The 20,305-nt window shown below is 47.4% G+C and overlaps 3 protein-coding genes across 13 annotated transcripts; 1 reads left to right on the top strand and 2 right to left on the bottom strand.

The window, feature by feature from the left end:
- Positions 1 to 1,227: 1,227 nt before the first annotated feature.
- LOC107076538 (autophagy-related protein 16-1) lies at positions 1,228 to 9,306 on the bottom strand. Of its 5 annotated transcripts, none has more exons than XM_069186858.1 (9): positions 9,218 to 9,297; positions 8,503 to 8,668; positions 8,221 to 8,402; positions 6,338 to 6,401; positions 5,718 to 5,805; positions 4,775 to 4,848; positions 4,246 to 4,497; positions 4,069 to 4,125; positions 1,228 to 2,533 (listed from the first exon to the last, which is right to left on the bottom strand). In XM_069186858.1, exons 3-9 carry the CDS (start codon positions 8,306 to 8,308, stop codon positions 2,431 to 2,433), a joined length of 726 nt encoding a protein of 241 aa, XP_069042959.1. In that variant the 5' UTR covers positions 8,309 to 8,402; positions 8,503 to 8,668; positions 9,218 to 9,297; the 3' UTR covers positions 1,228 to 2,430. The 5 variants fall into 5 exon arrangements, with proteins under 5 accessions (XP_069042959.1, XP_069042961.1, XP_069042962.1 ...); XM_069186860.1 differs by having other exon boundaries at positions 8,509 to 8,668; XM_069186861.1 differs by having other exon boundaries at positions 8,513 to 8,668.
- Positions 9,254 to 15,477, top strand: med11 (mediator complex subunit 11). Of its 3 annotated transcripts, none has more exons than XM_015340333.2 (5): positions 9,254 to 9,339; positions 9,799 to 9,929; positions 10,497 to 10,634; positions 14,424 to 14,671; positions 14,761 to 15,477. In XM_015340333.2, exons 1-5 carry the CDS (start codon positions 9,270 to 9,272, stop codon positions 14,909 to 14,911), a joined length of 738 nt encoding a protein of 245 aa, XP_015195819.1. In that variant the 5' UTR covers positions 9,254 to 9,269; the 3' UTR covers positions 14,912 to 15,477. The 3 variants fall into 3 exon arrangements, with proteins under 3 accessions (XP_015195819.1, XP_006627388.2, XP_015195821.1); XM_015340335.2 differs by lacking the exon at positions 9,254 to 9,339 and adding an exon at positions 9,444 to 9,626; XM_006627325.3 differs by lacking the exons at positions 14,424 to 14,671; positions 14,761 to 15,477 and adding an exon at positions 11,114 to 11,456.
- Positions 12,154 to 19,084, bottom strand: LOC107076540 (C-type lectin domain family 4 member E-like). 5 transcript variants are annotated; one of them, XM_069186853.1, is made up of 7 exons: positions 18,785 to 19,084; positions 17,183 to 17,272; positions 16,548 to 16,622; positions 15,974 to 16,090; positions 13,145 to 13,380; positions 12,931 to 13,046; positions 12,154 to 12,523 (listed from the first exon to the last, which is right to left on the bottom strand). In XM_069186853.1, exons 1-7 carry the CDS (start codon positions 18,855 to 18,857, stop codon positions 12,355 to 12,357), a joined length of 876 nt encoding a protein of 291 aa, XP_069042954.1. In that variant the 5' UTR covers positions 18,858 to 19,084; the 3' UTR covers positions 12,154 to 12,354. The 5 variants fall into 5 exon arrangements, with proteins under 5 accessions (XP_069042954.1, XP_069042956.1, XP_069042955.1 ...); XM_069186855.1 differs by lacking the exon at positions 13,145 to 13,380 and adding an exon at positions 13,641 to 13,792 and having other exon boundaries at positions 18,785 to 19,068; XM_069186854.1 differs by lacking the exon at positions 13,145 to 13,380 and adding an exon at positions 13,641 to 13,807 and having other exon boundaries at positions 18,785 to 19,067.
- Positions 19,085 to 20,305: the final 1,221 nt, after the last annotated feature.

Genomic DNA, 20,305 nt, shown 5'->3' with positions numbered 1-20,305 from the left:
GTTGCCATTTTCTTTCTGTAATTAACAGGCTGTGAGCTAAGCTGATCTGCCCTGTGGTTTTCTCACAGACTGAGTGTGAGCACAGCGAGGGAGGGGTGGGGAGCTTTCGGACCGCTCGGGTCTGGAGGGGTGTACCAGGCGGCGCATGAGCTCAGCTTTGAGCCTCTGCTCAGAAGCGAGCAGTGTAGGGTCCCCAGGAAAGGAGCTTCACATATCTGCTACACGCTCTTCTTGCATGCTGGGCCAGCCCTGCGCTCCTCGTGTGAACAGTCCTGGATCATTTCGAGCTGAGATTTTTAGCGGAGTTTCTCCTCTGTATTGTGGAAGAGGGCGCTGGCTTCGGAAACTCGGACCACTAAACTGGTCCCGGGGGCCTTTTTGGTTCAGGTAGCGTTTTCCAGAACCACGACCCTGCTGTCTGTATAGATCCGAATGAGCCCAGTCCAGAAGCTCCCCACTCTTGCTGAAGTCTTCAGTTTTAGAAAAACAAAACAACTGAGTCTCTAGACGATCAAGTATCGCACCAGAGTTCTTTGTTAAAAAGAAGACAATTTCAAAGCTACTCCTATAACTACTAAATTTAAAAAAACTAAACTACTACCTGGTAATTTAATTAATTAATAAATATTAAAACAAGGTAAAACAACCAAGATACTGTATAAGCAATATGTTATTTTAGTCAAGAAAATGAAGAAAAACTAAAAAAACATTGAAAAATTTGTCGCTTCTTTATTTTGTACTGCATTTTAGACAATGTTTTAAAAGAAAAATAAAATGTTAAAAATGCCGAATGTTTCTGCGTGGATTTCCTGTGCGGTTGCGCGTTCCGATGTCCTCAGGGTCTGGGATCCCGTGGCGCTGTTCTTGACCCAGCGGTGCCACCGCTTCGTGCCAGGCTGCGGGCACACAGGAGCCTGTCTGCCCAGGGGTCTGTGATCATGTTGGGCGCTGTAGGCAGGCCGCTCGGTGTGCTGGTTCTCAGGGGCTGGCGGCTTCAGAGCAGAAGTGTGTTCAGGACGTGGAGGGTCACTGTTCCCCGCGCTCACTGTCTGGGAGAAGGACTGGTGTCACAAGATTTGAAGGTATTTTTTTGTATCAATACTAAATGGAAATATTAAAATTGCTACACATACACACTCTTCACATACACTGACCCTGTCCTACCACACATGCTTACTCAGGCATATGTTATTAAGGTAGCAAGTCATCCTTAAGAAAAACACAGCCTTCTGCATTATCACAGGAGCTCTTTATTCATGTGAACACAAAGAGGACCAAAGGGAAACCAGACAGAACAACATCCATTACACTGGAGGGGGAATATGAACTGTAAACGAAGGGCCTTTGATCTGAAATGTAGCTAACATGTTCGCTAGTCTACAGTTTTCATCTACAGCACAGCTCTTCAACATGCACCACTGGCCATGTCTGCAGTAGGAGCGAGGTCATGTCAGGTACATTTCTTACAGACACTCCTTTCTTGAAAGTGCGAGGCAGAGACAGCATCAGGGCTCTGAGCCATCTGCCGGCTTGAGCAACGCCAGTACCGGTCCCCCCCAGTGCAAGACCACAGCTCCCCGCCCAGCCCGACCCGCGTTTAGAAGCCCATTCAATCTTCCCCCTTGATTAGCACTGTGGGCATGGCGGAGGAGGAGTCGGGTTGTGGTGAGGAGTGCAGTCCCAGCAACAATTTGAGCACTGGAATCCCAGAGGCGTCGGTAGTGATAAGCGGACGTGACATTCAGACAATATACGAGATTGGGCAGGCGAGGTTCATTCTTTGCTAGCTAAAGTGTAAGGAGTCTCCCACTGCTGTAAACCCCCAGACAGCGAGTGGCTCTTCCCCCACATGTCCATGACAGAACCCACATTATGAAGCTGAGGCATCTGCACACCACATCCTGGATCACACTGTGGCTCAGCACAGGGTGGGTCCAACTCTCACCTGAGACTTTGTAGTTCAGGGGCTGGGGTCAGGGCTGCTGAATGGGGATCTTTGCTTCCTGAAACAGTGGCTTACGCTGTACCCCATAAAACCCCAAACCCTAAGACGATTCCAGCAGAAAAACAAAAAAATCAACACTATACTTTCAAGGTCATTGGGGGAATGAATACTTCTGTTCATGTATTCACAAAAAAACACAAGTCTCTCTTACAAACCAGATCTGCAACAGCTGGAGGTCACCTGCTCATAGATAGAGTTCTGGTATAGGAAACGAGTTACTACCCCTTTAATTACAATAATACCGACAACTGCAGTCGATCGCAGTGTAGAGTCTTCACAGGCAGAGCTGCAGCGCCTCCACTATGTTTAGAAACAGGAGGGACACATCCTGTGTGATAGACGGAGGAGCAAGCTTCCTTATTCCACCAGGGGTCAAAGTTCAGGGGTCACTTCCTAGGTGAGGTTCCGGGGGGCCTCGCTCAGGTCTACGGAACAACAGGGTCTCCTCCCTCAGTCTCCCCTTCTGTCCCGCCAAGGGCTCGAACCCGGAGCTCCATGTCCCTCGTACAGCTGGCTGCCAGCAGGGACCTGGGGGGGGGGCAGAGAGACGGAAGGCAGGGGTGGAGGAGAGAACAGAGAGGCGCAGGCCCGCAAAAAGGAAGTGGTTACACAAGCGAGCCCATAAAGAACATTCGGGTGTGGGTGAGGCCGGAGAGACAACAGGAGTATCAGGCGGAGCTGCAAGTGCAGTGCAGTGCAAATCCGCGATGGCAGTGATGGCGCTGTGATGTGCGTTCTTCGTCTGGGTGATCCAATATTACTGGCCAGGCTATGGATGTAAACACAGACACTGGGACCCTCTGTCACACCATAGGCAGACTGGGCAGCCATATCATCCTGCAACTCATAACTGATAACCCAGTGAAGGTCAGCAGGTGCGAGCCTGGTCAGTACCTGGATGGGAGACCTCCTGGGAAAGCTATGGTTGCTGCTGGAAGAGGTGCTAGTGGGGCCAGCAGGGGGCGCTCACCCTGTAGTCTGTGTGGGTCCTAATGCCCCAGTATAGTGACGGGATGAGATGTAAAACCGAGGTCCTGACTCTCTGTGGTCATTAAAAATCCCAGGTCGTTTCTCGAAAAGAGTAGGGGCGTTACTCCGGTGTCCTGTCCAAATTTCCCCCTGGCCTCCTAATAATCCCCGTCTATGAACTGGCTTCATTACTCTGCTCTCTTCCCCGCTGATAGCTGATGTGTGGGGAGTGTACTGGAGAACTATGGCTGTTGTCGCATCTTCCAGGTTGGGGCTGGTGGTGGTGGAAGGGAGTCTGCATTACCTGTAAAGCGCTTTGAGTGGAGTGTCCAGGAAAGCTCTATATAAGTGTAAGCAATTATTGTTATTATTATACTGCCTGGGCTTGGAATGCACATCTGAACAACGTCACAGCTCTCAGTCCTTTACGGGTCAGCGAGCCCTGAGGTTCCCTCTTCAAGATGAGCCCGTGGTGGCATGCCAGCCCTCCGCCCCAGGCCGCCTCTCCTCATACACTCATGACAACACAGCACTGCCTTTGATAAGCACTGGTGTTTCAGTTTCTCTTTCAACAAAAGAAGCTGTGTAAAAGCTCTGCGGGATGCAGGGGATCTGAGATTCTGCAGGAGGGATTAAGGCATGTTGGAAGAATGAATGTTGGCATGACAATGGCTGGTTGTGGTCAAGGATGATATATAGCAGGGGCGATGATGTCACTATCTTTTGTATGTCTCATGCGAGGCCATTAATGGAGTCCAGAGGCACACTGTATGTGTATGAGGTAGGATAATAGACCTGGTGAAATGTATTGTGTTGTTTTAAAAATTGTAACTAAGTAATCAGAAAAGGAAAAAAAATGTGAAAATGAAAATGTGTAGCGCTCTGTCATTCTAGTAGCATTCACATTATCTGTGGCAGAGAACTGTGAACTAATAATGTCAATTATTAAGAAACAAAATGTCACCACAGCCATTAAGTACAAAGGAGGGTGTGTTAAGGAGTGTGGGTTAAAAGATGTGGTTTTGCAGGTGGGTGTATTAACGGGTGTGGTCAGATGCGGACAGTGGGGTACAGAGAGAAAGGACGGGGCTTACAGGCGGGGTGTCCGGTGTCGGAGAAGCTTCTTCAGCCTGTTTGTTAGGCGGAGCCACCTGTTAAAGAGAGGAGGGACTGTCAGACAAAGTCTCTCTGGCCTCCCTCTTTCACTCATGCCATCGCACTTCCCTGTGTCCTCACGTCACTGTTTCCCACAGTCCCCCTCTCTCTCTTACCTCTCCTGGGCATCATTGTGCAGGTTCACCCTCTCTGCCTGCTCCCGCTTCTCCACCAGCCAGCGCTGCAGCAGCTCCTCCCTCTCCCTCTCCGCCTGGCCCAGCCCCGCCTCCAGCTCCGCCCGGCTCTGCCGCAGGCCCGCCAGCTCCTCCGCCTGCTGCTCCAGCTGTAGCTCGCACTCCAGCAGGCTGGCCTGCAGCGTGGTGGCCAGGCGGGACAGGGAGACAGCCTCCGTGCGGTAACGGCTCACTCTGGGAGAGGGTCAGAGGTCAGCCAGGCTGTGTACATGCGATGGCATGGTGCGGTGCTTGCAACAGGACATGAGAGTGCATGTGTGTGTGGAGCGTGTGGGAGGATGTGGGGCTGGGCTGGGCCCCCCCCATGTGCTCCTCACTGTGGGTGAACCCCGCCCCCCACGTGCTCTTCACTGTTGGTGAGCCCCGCCCCCCACTGCTACTCAATGTGGGTGAGCCCCGCCCCCACGTGCCCCCCACTGTGGGTGAGCCCCGCCCCCCACGTGCTACTCACTGTGAGTGACAGTACTGCAACTCCGCCTCCATCAGACCCAGGCGGGCAGTGAGCTCTGACATTGTCTCAGATTGCTGAGGGAATCAAAACGCCAGGAACAACATGAGCAACATGCAGGACAGGCTCCAAGCTCCAATGCCCATTGAATCTGCCAATCATCTAATTCTAAACACGTTAACAATAAAACACGTGGATTTTATTACCAGACTGATACAAATATATTGAGAGGCACTTCTTAACACAGTCCAGTTAATTGCTACCAAAGAACAAAAAATCAGTACTTCCTCTAAAGAGTTTTACTTCAATTTATGTTTTGTTTGATGTAAATATCATTACTTTCATTTGCTTTGGCAACACTGATTGTACCCATTGGTCATGCTAATAAAGCACCTTGAATCGAATCGAATCGAATCGAATCGAATCGAATCGAATCGAGTGGTGTTTGGTTTAATTACCATAGTCAGGAATAAATTCTTGGAAATTGCCAAAATTTACTGGCCTGGCAGAATCTACCTGCAATGGGCTACTGGCATTGTTGACACTGTATACATGTGAAAATCTGAACCATGCACAAGTTAAGATTTTTCTGTCACAAAGGGTCTATTCCTATGGTAGGATTCCTCTACTGCTCCACACTCAGAAAAGCACAGGTGTCTAACCCGTCAGCGGCCAGCTTGGGGAGAGCTCCCTCTGAAACGGAGCAGAGGAAACTTCATGCAAAAAACGTAGGGGTCGCCCAGCAGGTCAGCCTGCATAAAACGTGATTATTTGGCTGCGAAAGAATTGGGTGTTGTGATCAAAGTGCCTTCTTCTACAAAAGGAGAAAAGGGGGCTCTTTAGCTCCTTCTTCCCAGTATCTACCCACCCACCCCTCGGGTCACGGCCCAGCTAAATAGTCGCGTTTGTGATCAGCGGACATCAGAGGACAGGCGTGGCCCCTCACCTGCTGGCGAGCGAGCCGGCTCTCTCTCAGCTCCAGCTGCACGCGGACCGGATCCTCCAGAGACTGCACCCACCCGCTGGCGTCTGGGCTGCGGGAGAGACGCGCTCATCAGAGACTGCGGGCGCCGCCCAGTTCCTTCTGGACCGCGGCACAGCAGTACTGGAGCCACACTTGGCATGCCCCGAAACACGGCTTCATTTATGAGAGGGGGATTTTAGAGCCTACCATGCATCTCAGCATTGTAATATTCGTATTTTATTCTGTATTTCTTCCACTTGTAGTATTATGGATTTTCGGACCTGCTCATTTTGAGTACTGTTCATTTTCGCCACTCAGTGTTGTATATTCTTTCACAGTGTGGCACATTTTATTAAGGAGGGCTCCAGATTCATACCTAAAGGGTCAAGGGTTCAAATCACAGATACACAGCTGCTGTGTCCAAAGTACTCACTCACCCAAACTGTTCTGGGAAAACAACCCAGCTCAGGAGTGCACATGAGTACGGTGGTTGTTCGGGATAAAAGCATCAGCCAAATACCAAATATGATCATTATTATTATTATTATTAACATCCCTTTGGTCTCCCCAGACCAAAAGACCCCTGTTGGACGGCTCTGTACCTGAATTGCTTGGCTTCCTCCCACAAGGTCTCCCGCAGGTCCAGTCTCTCCAGCAGACGGGAATCTGCGGGCACAAGAGCTGCCCGTCACTCGCGCCCTGCAGACGTTTCCCCATGATCCTCAGGCACCGCCGTGTGCCATTCCTCTCCAGCAGAGTCAGCACGTGCGGGTTCAGATCCCAGGTGTGGCACAGCTGTTGCAACTTTGATCAGGGTAGTCATTGCTGAATGACATCAGTACTGCATGTAACCAGTCACCATTATCAGTGGGATACGTCACATCTGCCTCAATGCCCTCTGCAGAGGGTTGTAAGGCAGGCTTACAGCAGTATGGAGCTTGTGACACACCCCTCCTCTGGTAGTGTACACATATCTCACCTGGGAGTCACCTCTGTGTCCCCCGGAGTAACGATAAGAGTTTATCCCCTCTATGATTTTGCTTTTAAATAATTTTAAATAATTATGCTTTTTCCCTGTAGTGTTCACAGGAAATCTCGTTTGTCCTGACCTCTCTGTTAGTGATGGTTTTGTAGTATTGCTGCAAAACAAAATTACCCCTAGGAGATTCGAACAACAGTAATAATATTATTACAACATAGCTATTGTTACTGCTGCCATTTGTTTTTTGTTTTACTCTTAATCTCATCTGTAACTGCATTGTTTTCAATATGCAGCACTGTGTACAGGGTGTTTTCCCGAGATGGGCACTCTATAAAATTGAGGTTAATTGATCAGGATTATCAGCAGTAGGCATCAGGAAATTAGTAAAAGCTCAGAAATATTGTCCCTTCCAGCACTATTTCAAGGGCCTAACAACACCAAAAACGTTGCCAGGAGTAAACGTACACCACACAGTAAACCGAATTCGCTGAGGAGTGGACCGCTTTTAAATACTTAGTTTTAGCGACTAATGCGGAAATTGCAACCCGCCTCGCACACAGTCACTACCCGAGTGTAATACAAGAATTAACTGGATCCCGAACAAGACATCAGTGGAATCTTAAATAGAGTAAAGGGCCGAAACTGTTCTGCGCCAAGTGCATTAGCGCTTAGCTCGCACCTGCAAAACTGTAATGTGTGCATATTGTTTGAGGTCATTTTAGGAGCGCAGGCTCGTATTTAACACTAACAGTGTGCGCTGCGCTCAAGTTTGTTTTCTTATTTCTCAAGTTTAAAGGGAAGCATAGCTGGGAATCCTCTCAAATCAGCCACTCTCGCCTGTTACTATCGTAGATTTTCACCTTCCATTTCACAATCCAAAGACAATTCACTTTTTCGAATTGTAAAATGGAAGTTGAAAATCAAAGGGAATAGAGGAAACGGGATGCCAATCCCAAAGACTTGATATTTCTGGGCATAGATAAGATAAGATCACTTTATTGGCCATATATCATTTCTTGTATTAGGAATTTGTCTTTTCGCATACCCCAGCTTGCTCTCCATGAGACACACAGACAGGGAGAGAGGCTTGGGGTTAGAGCGCAGGGTCAGCCATTTATACGGCAGGCCTGGAGCAGTTGGGGTTAAGGGCTTCGCTTAGGGGCCCAATGGAGTAGGATTCCTCTGCCGGCCGCGGGATACGAACCGGCAACCTTCCAGCCACCACCCCATGTATATATACAAAAATGACACCAAATGTATTAATGGGAACTTCGCCGTGCCAGAACACCCTCCGTTAAGCGGACTGATTACAGCACATACACTGGGAATTTTGTGGCACGAAACCTCACTCACAGGTCGAAACAACCTGCGCAGGTACAACCCTCCGTGTCCTGATCGCTATCTGTATCTGACAGATTTCTCAGGAAACTCTGGCCAGCTTTGAACAAGCCAGGTACTGTCTGTTGTCAAACAGGACACTCTCGGTCGGGAATATCAGCTTACACGAACTGAACCAGCGCTCGTACGGGTCCCTCTGGAGAGAATCTCGCTTCAAAAGCTCCGAGCGGACGTGAGTCTTCCACCTCTCCATCTTCCCGGCGTTCAATCCCCTCGACTCGGTGGGGAGCCCTACTGCTCGGGGTCGACCGCGGTCACGGTGGGCCGTGGTCAGCTGACAGGGTCATCTTAGTTAAAGAGTACCGTGGGCATTAAAAGTGATCTTTAAAACAGCAACCGGTTCAATAAATGCGTAAAAGGAAAGACAATTGTAAAATATGACCAAACTCAAACTTGCTCCGCTGACTCGCTGCGATTCGGGGTTCTGTTCCTGTATTTTTAAGCTTCGCCTTTCCAGGCCGTACTCAGTGTGGAGGAGGTTTGTCCCTTGGTTCTTGCCGTGTCAGGTGACCCGTATACTGCCCGTATACGGAAGAGGAGAGTTCTGCTGAAACTGGCGGGGAGATTAATTTTAGGTTTGTGTTGAAATTGAGCATATTAAACCCGGGATAGTCGCAGATTGAAGTGTGTTGTGGTTAACCGGATAGCAGTATTATTATTTTGTGGTTGGTAACTGTCTATCTGTATAGAGTTAGAGTTGCTTCGGGTACCGGAGGTATCTGATAAGTTTCATGCTTGATAAATCGCTGTACATAAATTAGAAGTTAATAAATGTCAACGAAAAACGTTTAGAAAAGACGAATTTATAACGAGGAGGTGCATTTAGTCTTTAGAAAGCGACTTAAATACTCTAGACGGCCAGTAGAGTTTCTTACGTCAACGCTTTGTTCGAAGTGAGAGCTAACAGGAAATTTGTTAGGAAATTAATATCAAAATAAAAGCAAAATAAGTAAAACAGCATTTAAACCGTACACGTTTGTTAATGTTTGTGAGTACTCTTCATTTCAGCGATGTGAAGGCTGTTCGGATGTGGGAACTGGTGTTGAACTGTTCCCAGTAAAGTGAACAGGACTGGAAGTAATCCAGGCATATTCATACTGACCCCCTCGTCCCTTCTCTCTCTCAGCCTCAGGGCGGTGCCGGATAGGAGCACGATGGCAAATGACAGACTGCGAGCCCTGGAGGACGTTGAGAAGGAGATCGCTGTCATCTTGCAGAGTGCAGGTTGGTGTGACGTCATCATCATCACTCCTGTGACATCACAGTGGTGGGGCTGACATCATTGTGAGAAGTGTGCATTGTTGAAGTAACTAGAGCATCACCAGCAGGATGCAGTGATGGAGCAGTGGAAAATAACTTGGGTTGCCGGCACAGTTGTAGAACAGTTCATGAGCAAGACCCTTCACTCAACTGAAACTGCCAGATTTTTCAGAGTGTCCTGTAACCTCTGCATTTTTTAATCTTGCTCAGTACTATGTGTTCTGTAGTCAAAGGTACTACTGCATGTACAGGTAGGTGCAATATCTTTACTAAATAGAAGCTTGTTTCTTCTCTTCAGTTTTGTAAGGGAATAAAATCAGCAAGAGGAGCTGTGACTGAGGAGTCCTCACGAATCCAGGGCCTGTTCACTCTGTGCCCAACCTGCTCCGTGTTAAACTGATTTCTCCCTTGTGTCTCCTGCAGGGAGCATCGTGCTGGAGCTGTCGAAGGAGAAGCACAACGCCAGTTACCTGGAGAGACAGCTCACCCAGTTCACCTCCTCTGTCAACAGGGTGGAGAGTGAACTGAGCTCACAGATACGCTACCTCACGCAGGTGAGACAACTGTGGGGGGCATCGAGAGATGCAGAGGAAGACCTCACTGACTGCAGAGAGAGACAGTGAGAGTCCAAAAGCGACAGATGTACTGAGATTAAGGCCCAAGTGAAATGTTCGCACAGAAAGAGTGACCTTAAAACTGCACTAATGTTCTGAACAACACGTCACAGATCCAGGTTTTCTTCCAAATACCCTTAGTTGAAGATGTGATTCCAAACACAGCAAGATCTGTTCAATAGGTCAGGAAACTGGGACCATTCTAGCCATTTGCCAGTCAGAAACTTGAGTAAAATGTTCAGACAGCAGTTTCAGGTTCTCCTTATTTTTGGAAGGATTTATAACTCTCACACAAAATCCATTAGAACAGCGGTACTGGGAGGTTTGCCTGGCAGTAGGTTTTCTTCACACTGGTGTTTGTGATAGTTCCTGCTTGTTCTTTCTCTCTCTAGAGTTGCAAAATGAGAGTTTAATAAGGAAGGAGATGGCCAGAATAACCAGATGCCTGGATACTCTTAGGATGAGCCCTGCTCAAAACACACTGACTCTCCCTCCCCTACCTTCCAGGTGGCCACTGGGCAGCCTCACGAGGGCTCCACTTACTCCGCCAGAAAGGACTGCCAGATGGCTCTGAACCGGGCCGACTACGCGCGGGTCAAGCTGGGCGACCTGGGCCGCACCTGCGAGCTGCTGCTGGACCCGCAGGTGTGACACTGACGCGCACTGCCGCTGGGCACCCTGGGATCCACCAGGCGTAGACCCCAGGACATGCGCAGGCTCTGTACTGCTGGATCCTTAGCCATGACGGACAGACTCGCAGTGCCACAGAGACGGGTAGCCGAAGGGCCCAGTGAGCTGGCGCCCTGGTTGTGATCCTGGGACTGGGGTACAGGGGAGAGCAGCTCTGGCCCTGGCAAGGTGCAGTCTCCCCAGGTTTTCATTCTTCTTGGCATAACAGCTAATTATTGGTTTAATTAGACAATCCCAACAGACTGCAGCCCTCTAGAACCATAGTTGTTCCCCCTTGACATAAGAGCTCATCCTGGACCTTGGCTGTGATCCTGGCTGTAGGGACTCAATGTCCCTAATGTCAGTACTCTCACTGGCCAGAATTTTAGGAACTTTGTTTGACCTATGGCAAGCAGCAGGAGCAGCTTGACCCTGATGTGATCTGTGTTCTGCAGGGTTCAGTGCCGTCCAGTCCCACCCCACTGCTCCCACACTGTCCCCCTCACTCCTGACTCGTAAAGGTGTGTGGTCACTCTGCACCTTCCACCCTGGCAGGACGGAGACCTGGGTCCAGGCCAGGGAAGGTGAGACTGACGTCAGGCTCCTGCTCCTCAGCCTCAGCCACACACACTGCCCTGCATTACAGACGTGGGGTTCCTAATATTATGGCCAGTGAGCATGAAGGCTAAGGATATAGCTAGAATGTAACCATGCAGTAGGGACAAGAACCATCACAGTGTACATTCGAGTCAGAAATACTAAGAAATAAAACTGAGACCACTGGTGTTTTTTTTGCTACTACAGTCCATGGATTCATTTGTAAAGCACAGCACTGTAGCAATGTGTAGGTGTTGAAGCAGGTTTCAGTGGAGTCTTCACCACTTGCAGTAGAGATATTGCGGCGGTCCCACTGTGGAAGTACAAGGGAAACTTCTGTTCTGGGCCCACCTCAGGCCGGAGTGGTTTTGGGGTGTCGGAGGTTTCAGCTTTGTGTTTTGAAACAGCTGAAACGATGCAATAAATTTGCGTGTGAGTGACTGTTCTCCTACGCTCTTTTCAATAACGGTGGTACCGTCTAGATGATATGTTCTATAAGACCTACTGAAGACCATAATTACATCACCCAGTGTGCAGATTGAAGAATGGGATTGTATTTTCTCTTAGTTCCATTTTCTTTCATAGCAGAAAAGTCCCATCACTCTTTACCCATCTCTCCCTTCCCTTCACAATTAAATGAGACTTTCAGCTTACGCTCAGGGGCGATCCACCTAGCTTGCCCTGACCTTCTGATGGGATTATTATTTTTAAAGTTCTGTTTAAAGCACGGTTCCTCAGTCTGGCCAGTATCGTGGTACGCTCAAAACGAATGGAAAGCGGAGAACAGTTTGTCCATGGAAGAAGAACCTCTTATCACCAGTTAAATGACCACCAATAACAAACATGGGCCTCCACTCGCAGGGACTTGTGACAATTTAAAGGTAAACATGAAAAAATGTTCTTTTTCGTTTTTTTTGTTTTTATTGGCCATTAGTAACAGCATGAAAGGTCATTCTATGTACATCTGAATGCATTTCCAGGAGGAACTGGGATGTTAAGTTGACAATGCTACAGTACATGTCTGATTCTTATAAGTAGAAAAGAGCCCCAGGTCTCTATTCCTGCTGTGCCGGACAGACACTGAACTCCTTCAGCTCAGCTAGGCATTCAGATCCACTGCAGGTCTCTCACACAGTCTCGTCCTATTGGCAGAGCAGTAGGCATCATTCCAATTCTGCAAATTTGTTCCTTTGTACATCACTACACAGTGCTCCGCCTCTAAGGAATCTTTGCCCTTGAAGTTATCAGGCTGGTTAGGTTGCCAGTACCTAAAAATGGAAACAAGCAGATTATTTACCACTGATATTTATACATTTTTCAGTATTATTCCCCTTGTCCTGCCCTTACGTGCCCTTAATGAATAAGGACTTATACTATAGCTGTTTCCTAGTTCTGGGGTGCTAATATGTCAAGTACAGTAACTGTTGATACCTTGGCCTCTTTTAAGATATGACCGGATAAGAGCCTTTAATCACAACATGAGGATCTTTACACAAAGGGTGGTAGGAGGGAGTGTCACTCACTACCCAGCAAGCCTTGGCTTCCTTCAGCCATCTGGAGGAGATTCTGGAATCAATTAGCCACACACCTCCAAACAGACTGCTTGGGACGATTAGCCTACTGTTTTTTTTTAACCTCCTTCACATTCCCTGCCGGAGGCAGTAGCAGCTCTTACTTTTGATTCTCTTGCAAAGCTTTGTTGTTCACCCAGCGCCAGCGTCCCTTCTCTTCCTGATCTGTCAGGCCGATCCAGGCCCTGTCGTTTGGGGGCAGCACCCCACTCGTGAAGTTCTGAAAGCAGAAACAGGACATCCGCATGTGAAAACCATTAGTCCATTTTTCACTGTGGAGGAGGGGTGGACTGGTGGTGCAGAGGTTCGCATTGCTACCTCACAGCTCTGGTGCCATGGTTTCAATTCCAGACCTGGGATGTGTTTACTCCTGGTGCTCCAGTTTCCTCTCTCATGCCGGTGGATTAATTGGCTTCTGGGAAACGTGGTCCTTGTGTGAGTGTGTGTCTGTGCCTGTGTGTGCCCTGTGATGGACTGGTGTCCTGTCCGGGGTGTACCCTGTCTTGTGCCGGTTGCTTGCAGGGATAGGCTGCGGCTCCCCGCGTGACTCTGTACTGGACAGAGGGGTGAGAAAATGGATAGATGGATAGGTCCTTAACAATCATTTCCATACTTGTAGTTATCACTGTATTTTTAAAACATAGCTGATCTATTGGCCCTTTAGGAGAAAACCTCTGTAAATACAAGGATGATATGGAGATAGCGAGGAATTGAGCCCAGCACTGTGAGGCAACAAAACTAACCACTGCAGCACTAATTTCTTCATTTTGAGTTTTCTGGTTTGCAGGAAAGGCAATAAAGCCTCTTGCAGTACCTGCTCCTCTTGGCTGTCTATAACGACAAGGTGGCTGTGCATTGAAGTGCAGTTGTCACGACTCCTGTTCCAGTTCATTTTGTCTTCAGACAGGAAGTAGCACTTGTCCTTGAACAGCCTCCAGGGCTCCTCACAGGAGTAGTTCGACTCTCCTGCAGATTGAGAGACTGGACAAAGGTGAGCCACGTCGGACTGCCAGTCAGCTAGTGTTTAATCAACCTTCGAGAGAAAAGGGCAACTTCTCCAGCCGCGGAATGATGAGACTAAGGAGAGCCTCCTCGCTCTCAGGCCTCTGGAAATACCTTATTTTAGGCTAAGAGCTGTGTGGTGTGTGGACCTCCGTGTGGTGCTTTGTGTGCGTCTGTGGGTGTGTATAGAGAGGCTGTCAGCGTTTCTTTTCTAAGTAGAACAAAAGTGCTGCACTGTGGATTCCTTGAGTGAGAGGAAGGCCCTGCACTGGAAAGACTGAAGGAACCGGCACGTACACACAGGAGACTATGAGGTGACCTCATCCAAGCACACACTGCCAACTGGCACCCCAGAGTCAATGGTGAAGTGTTAACCACAGGACGAGGGAAAAATACGTACAACAGAGCACAGGAGGCATGTCTTTACACAAAGGGTTGTGGAAGTGTGGAACAAGCTGTCCAGGCATGTTGTTAAAGCCAGTACGCTGGCCTCTTTCAGTAAATGTCTGGATGAGATCCTGGGATCAATTAACTAACTACTGGATGGGCTGAATGGCCTCCTCTTGTTTGTAACCTTTTTTAAGTTCCTTGTTAGGTCAAAGCACTGGACAGAGCAGGAGTCCACTGGACAACAGGACCGTGTAGCACTGAAGTCAGGAGGGGACCCGCCTGCAGGCAGCAGGAATCCACAGACAACAAAAATAGCGAGGGAGAGATGGCAGTTAAAGGAACATGTTCTGAGTACGGAAAGCCACACGTCAGGGCTGTGTTGTACTGGGTTTTTACAAGCCTTCAGACAGCGTGCTGGGAGAAACTGAGCCTCAGGACATCCAAGGCCAAGAGGTTTCCGCTTTCCTGAACCCCACTTTTACATCAGAAGCTCAACAAGGTCCTGAAAGGTTTAAGGTTTGCTTTGGTCCTATATTTCGCAGCTCCGGTCCAGACATGACCCCTGGCCATCACACTGCATCTGAACCCCCATCTCCTGTCCTGTTCCGGGATGACGTCGGGGGAGAAAGGCAGCTCCAGCATGCAGTAGTAAACTGTCTGACTGGACCCAGCACCGTGGCAGCTGACATTTAGTAACCGACCGCATGACACTGAGTCAATCTGGGTGACTGAGTCAGAATGAGGCCATCAAGGAAGACATCCTCTGAGGGGTGTTTAGTCTGGTGTTCAGTAAACCCCTTGTAGCCCACAAATGACTTCCTCAATGTTAGAAACAAACACGATTCTCTTATGTGTGCTTTAATGGTGTGGTTTTCCGATAGTTGTGGCTGTGTTGGTAGGTGCGGTCTTTAACCTCCCACTTTTTGGGGTATATTAGTGTTTGATGGGCAGAACGTTTGCTGTCTTACAGCTCTTGGGCGCCGGGTTCAATTTGGGGCTCGGGTGCGTTCAGTGTGGGGTTGGCCTATTCCCACTGTGGTCATATGGCAGGGCTCAGGCTTCCTCCCAAGGACATGCTGGTGGGGTTAACCACTGTCTGAATTGTTTGTGAGTGTGCACGATCTGTGATGGACGGGTATCCTGCCCTGCGCCCTCCTGCTTGCTGCCACTCTGTACTGCCCTAATTATTGTTAATTATTTCCTCCCATGTACAGAAACAAGACACACAGCATCCCGGTTAAACTTATTGCTTTGTTTCTGGCTTATCTTGTTATTGATCTGATGTTCCTTGTTAATGTCAAAATTAAAACCGAATCTCCAAAATAAAAAAGGAACACATTGGAGTGTACAGATGGGGCCAACTTTTAGCTCCGTCACCCTTTTTTCTCCTAAGAAGCAAGCAGAAGCTAACCTTGTGCTGACAAATTAAAAAGATTTTGAGCCCCAGAGGCCTGCAGGCCAGATGAAAGTCTCAGCTCTAAAGCTGGCTTGGAGAGCGCCCACTTGTCCAGACGTATTTCCTGGGGGAGAAATGTAAGAGGAGCACCGTTCCAGCTGGGATTTGAACCCACAACCCCCTCTTCTCAAGCCCCAGTGCAGCCAGACGAGTGTGTGTAGCTCCTAAGCCGAAATATCGGGAAACTTTATTCTTTTTACTTTTCCCCCTGGAATTACCACCCTACCCGTTGCTCTGTGGCTCAGCCCAAATTCCGATATGATTTTTCCCTCACTGTGATCAGATTGTTCAGCACTTACGAGAGGTAAGCAGAGTTATCGGCAGAGCTACAGCCAGGCAGCACAGGACTGCCAGGAGCGAGATCAGACAAAGCCTGCCAGTTCGTCTTCGGCTCTCCGCACATGTGGGCGAGCTGTCTGCAATGAACACAGGATTGCACACTCGTCAGTGTGTCAGTAGCTTCAGCAGTTCTTTAAAAACTAATAGTTTAAGAGCCGGCCTAAGCACTTCATGTCCTCTCCCACTTTATATAAAGACAGTGAAAACAGCAGAGCAAAATGGATCAGACTGAGAGCTTAACGCAGCTCTTACTATCACAGACACCTTGTGGCACTAGCTATTAGCCACCTCTAGAGAATCCTGGTCATAGCCAGCTAATGACCCAGTCAGAACTAGGCAACAACTTCAGGTCTGCAGGACCCAACTTGTTTTCCAGTTGAATGATCTCTGAATAAGAGACATTTAACCATTTGGAGTTATGTTTTGAATGAATGTACTCAAGATCATTACAATAGCAAGAAAGAAAACATGACAAAGTGGAGAAAAAAAAAGAGAAGTGAGTGAAAAGCAGGAAATGAGATCTTAGTATCTTACCCCATGAACGTCCTGTGCCTATTTTTGGGATATCCTGCCCAACAGTGCCAATATCTGAGTAAGTCTGTTCAAGCTCTGAAATACAAGACCCAAATCTACCCGTCAACTACTGTACTAGTTCTTTAAAGAAGATGATGGAAAAACCTACCAGGAAAACTATTGAAATTATCATTCCATTTTGGTAATATTGCACAATTAAAATCCATTCCACTGTTAGCATCATTATTGTGATATATTCTATATCTATTTTATGTCAGGAAATGAAAAAAAAATGTAGATCTTGGAATAAACTGAGAACAGGAGACACTTCTTGACACAAACTATGGAACAAGCTGCCCTGCTATGTTGTTGAGGTGATACCTTAGTTTCAAGACACGGATGAAAGCGATCCTTGGGTCGATTTACTGCTATCTACCAGACGGACCGGATGGGTTAAATGTGTTCCTGTCTGCTCAGATCAGACTGGAGCCAGCAGTGTCACAATCATATCCAGATTGCTTTCCAACTGGATGATCTGGATCTCAGAGATGGTTATATAGTGATTTAAACATTTAAACAGTGCAGGGTGACCGAGTTGATTAATTTAGAGACTCGTTCTAGTTTTTTTGGGAAAAAAAATCACAGTTGTGTTATACCAGGAGCAAAACCTCCGTGAATCGTTTTACTTTGTAGGCCTTCTGTCTGTGTTCTGGCAATGTGCACATCGGCGTACGTCACATCATCCCCTGAAACACATGAACAAGAGACTGTTGAAGAGGAGCAACAAGAATGCTTCCTAAATGGATTGGCAAAGTAATGAAGTCTAGGCAGTCTAGAGCAAAGCAGATTGAGTGGAGATTGGATTCAAGCATTCAGACTCTTAAGGCACAGAGAAAGGCTCAATCCTGGGGATTCTTAACTACTAAAAGACCAAACACGCAAGATGGGCTGAGCAGCTTTCTCTCATTTGTAGCCTTTCTTGTTTGCTCCTTCTGTTGTGAATGAGGATGAGAGGCAATGGGCACTTGACTCTAAATCTCTGCTGGCTCAGCGGGTTTGACTGATTGGTCAGCATGAAGTCCCCACTGCTCAGATCACTGCCCCTCTTTGGCCAGGATACAGAGAGTTTCTTTTTCTTTTCTTTTCTCTCAGAACGGATTTCAGTGTCGTAAGGGCAATCCCCAGCCTCAGAAAGAGGAAACCAAAGCCGAATGCAGAAATCTGGTCTGTAAGTAAAGTAATAATCCAGGAGATAGGAAGTCAAAGGGTTAGTCAAACTGTAGAACTAAGATTAGTCAAAGGAGGAATTAAAACCTGCAACCAAATGTAATTTTCCTGAACTCTGACAGCATATTTCCTACATTCTATCCTGCAGAAAGTGTCCGTGAGCAAGTGTGCCCTTCACCAATCCAAACCCAACAGGACTTCCAACCCAACAAACTGCCAGAACTGTAGAACTAAGAGAACCTAGTTCTGACACATCATTCTCTTTGTATAGCATTCCTGAAAATAGCATCTGGACTCCGGGCCTGAGCCAGACATTTCCTGAAAAAGAACTGGTTACCTCTAACAATGACAGAGCACAGCTAATGCCCAGATTAAGATGCAAAAAGAGGCCACAAATACATCTGTATTTAAATACTGTGGCTGTATTATGGGCACGTCCGAGACTTCACTCTTTTTCAATATCATTTGTCGCGAGTATGGCAACAGAACAGAGGAAAACGTATTTTAGGTTATTTATTGCTAGGCTCATTTATTCAGATTTCCCTGACTGAAAAAAATTAAGGCTCACAGAGATTACTTAGTAAAAAGTCTCTTTATGAAAGACAATCTATTCACTGTGGGGGGACTGGCGTGTCTTGAGTGAGGATGTGCCTCTGGGGGACTGGTGTGTCTTGAGTGAGGATGTGTCTTATTTTAATTTTTTATTAAAACTATAATAAAATGTAGAAGTCCAGTGATCATAAATGCAGAACGACTCAATAAGCCTGAATTCTTTTTCCCTGTGGTATGGAGTAGTATAGTAGTACTTCTAGTTTAGACGTAAGGTATTGTGACCCAGTCTGCAGAATATTTCAAGAACAATTAATGATCTCTTCCCCTGTAGTACTGACTAGTATAGTAGTACTTTTAGTTTAGAATGAGTGTATAGTGAGACTGAGTTGCCTGAATTCTTTTTGGCTGTAGTATAGTGTAGGAAAGCATAGTAGTACTACTAGTTCACTAGGAAGGAATAGAGATTTAAACGGACTTACCAGGTTTCTTTTCAGTTTTCTGTTTTGTTGCCACCTTGCTGGAAAAATTGATTTGAGCGTAAACGATGTCCATGTCCTCTGTGGTTATGGCTTCAGACCGTTAAGAGGGATTGTGAAACAGTCAAAAGCAAAGCGAGCAAAAACGATTTAACTTACTGTGCTCATTTCTGACTGCACATCTATTCCAGGAACTTCCTAATTGCAGAACCCTTTTGATGCAACACAGCTACTGTATGTTAAGAGTGTTGCATTGTTTTACACTGAGCTACGAACTTGTTATGGTTTTTAAAAAAAGACAGACTATAGACACACTCTCACACCAGGGCCACTTTCCCCTGTAGCTAATTAGCCTACCAGTACATCTTTGGACTGGGGGAGTGTGATTTTGTGTAGACCTTGGCCTTTCTAGAAATGGTAAATTATTGTAAAGCTTAGTGCAGCAAAAGATTAAACAACAAGGAGATTTTACAGTGGTACACAGTCCTGTTCCTGACATACTATTTGGGCTCCTTATATTTTGGCCAGTGTGTGTCCGTTACCTCTGAGGAGCTGCAAAATAGAGAAAACAGAGAAGACAAAATTGAGAGGAACTTTAGCACCATGAACCTTCACTATGATATGAAAAACCTCTCAGAGCTGACAAACCCCCCCCCAGTGAGCTCAGTAACTGAACGGTTACTGGAGGCGTTGGAAGCTGGGAGATTCAGGGACTGGGTCTGGGTAGGCACGAGGGGGCCCGTCTCAACACGCCAGTCTTATTTTCCACAGACGCCCCCAGCACTTTGGATAGATGACAAACAGAACTCTGATCCCACCCCGTTGTCAAGGCAGAACAAATATTGTTCATTCGGTTGTCCTGCAGGCCATTGCTTTCCTTTACTGCTCCAGGTAGTTGCAAATCTTAGCTGGTTTGAGTAGGAAGATTCCACACTAACAGCAGGAGGACATGGAAAGTGCACCACAGAACGAGCAGGAATGTCAAGTGTAGCGTTAAGTGCTGCCGTGTTAACTAGTTCTAATCTGTTGCTTGCACCCTTTCTTCTACACTTACTTCCTTGTTGTTTTGAACTCACTGGTAAAGCCTGTGCTGCTCCTGCTCCCTGTAAATAGACTGGAGCTTGGAGAGGTCAATGTGCAGTTGTCCCCTCCACAGCCACAAGCCAGGACCGACAGCAGCTACTGCAAACTCTAATCTGCACGCTCAGCATCTGCCAGGCACAAGAGCATTAATGTCTGGGATTCAGTGATCTGCAATCGGCCCTGAAGGTGAGAATAAACCAGCCCCTAAATCAGGGCATTTAAAAAAAGAAAATCTTCTCTATCATTTTTTCTTTGCCAGATAAATATTCTGGACTTCGTTTGCTCCAAGAGAGCCCAAACACACTATGTGCTCCAAAGCACAGGGACAACATGAGTTTAAATAGCTGTGGACTCATCCTTGATCTTAACAGGTTTTAATTCCACTCAGTCATTGTTTGTTTTAGGCCCTGCGACCTCTCTGCTGTCTTCAGGGTGTGGACT

This window comes from Lepisosteus oculatus, chromosome 3, assembly GCF_040954835.1.
Source record: "Lepisosteus oculatus isolate fLepOcu1 chromosome 3, fLepOcu1.hap2, whole genome shotgun sequence".
NCBI lineage: Eukaryota > Metazoa > Chordata > Actinopteri > Semionotiformes > Lepisosteidae > Lepisosteus > Lepisosteus oculatus.
The sequence above is the reverse complement of the archived record's forward strand: the minus strand, read 5'-3'. Positions and strand labels throughout refer to the sequence as shown.

Excerpts from the sequence above, each read along its gene's own strand:
- med11 (XM_015340333.2), top strand. The coding sequence starts at position 9,270 with ATGGCAAATGACAGACTGCGAGCCCTGGAGGACGTTGAGAAGGAGATC. Across the intron at positions 10,635-14,423 it reads AGCTGCTGCTGGACCCGCAG|GTCAAAGCACTGGACAGAGC; the intron begins GTGTGACACTGA and ends GTTCCTTGTTAG. Across the intron at positions 14,672-14,760 it reads AGGACATCCAAGGCCAAGAG|CTCCGGTCCAGACATGACCC; the intron begins GTTTCCGCTTTC and ends TATATTTCGCAG.
- LOC107076540 (XM_069186853.1), bottom strand. The coding sequence starts at position 18,857 with ATGGACATCGTTTACGCTCAAATCAATTTTTCCAGCAAGGTGGCAACA. Across the intron at positions 17,273-18,784 it reads GAAAACTGAAAAGAAACCTG|GGGATGATGTGACGTACGCC; the intron begins GTAAGTCCGTTT and ends CATGTGTTTCAG. Across the intron at positions 13,047-13,144 it reads CATGGCACCAGAGCTGTGAG|AACTTCACGAGTGGGGTGCT; the intron begins GTAGCAATGCGA and ends TTCTGCTTTCAG.
- LOC107076538 (XM_015340337.2), bottom strand. The coding sequence starts at position 8,308 with ATGGAGAGGTGGAAGACTCACGTCCGCTCGGAGCTTTTGAAGCGAGAT. Across the intron at positions 6,402-8,220 it reads CGAGCGCTGGTTCAGTTCGT|ATTCCCGTCTGCTGGAGAGA; the intron begins GTAAGCTGATAT and ends TTGTGCCCGCAG. Across the intron at positions 4,126-4,245 it reads CACAATGATGCCCAGGAGAG|GTGGCTCCGCCTAACAAACA; the intron begins GTAAGAGAGAGA and ends TCTCTTTAACAG.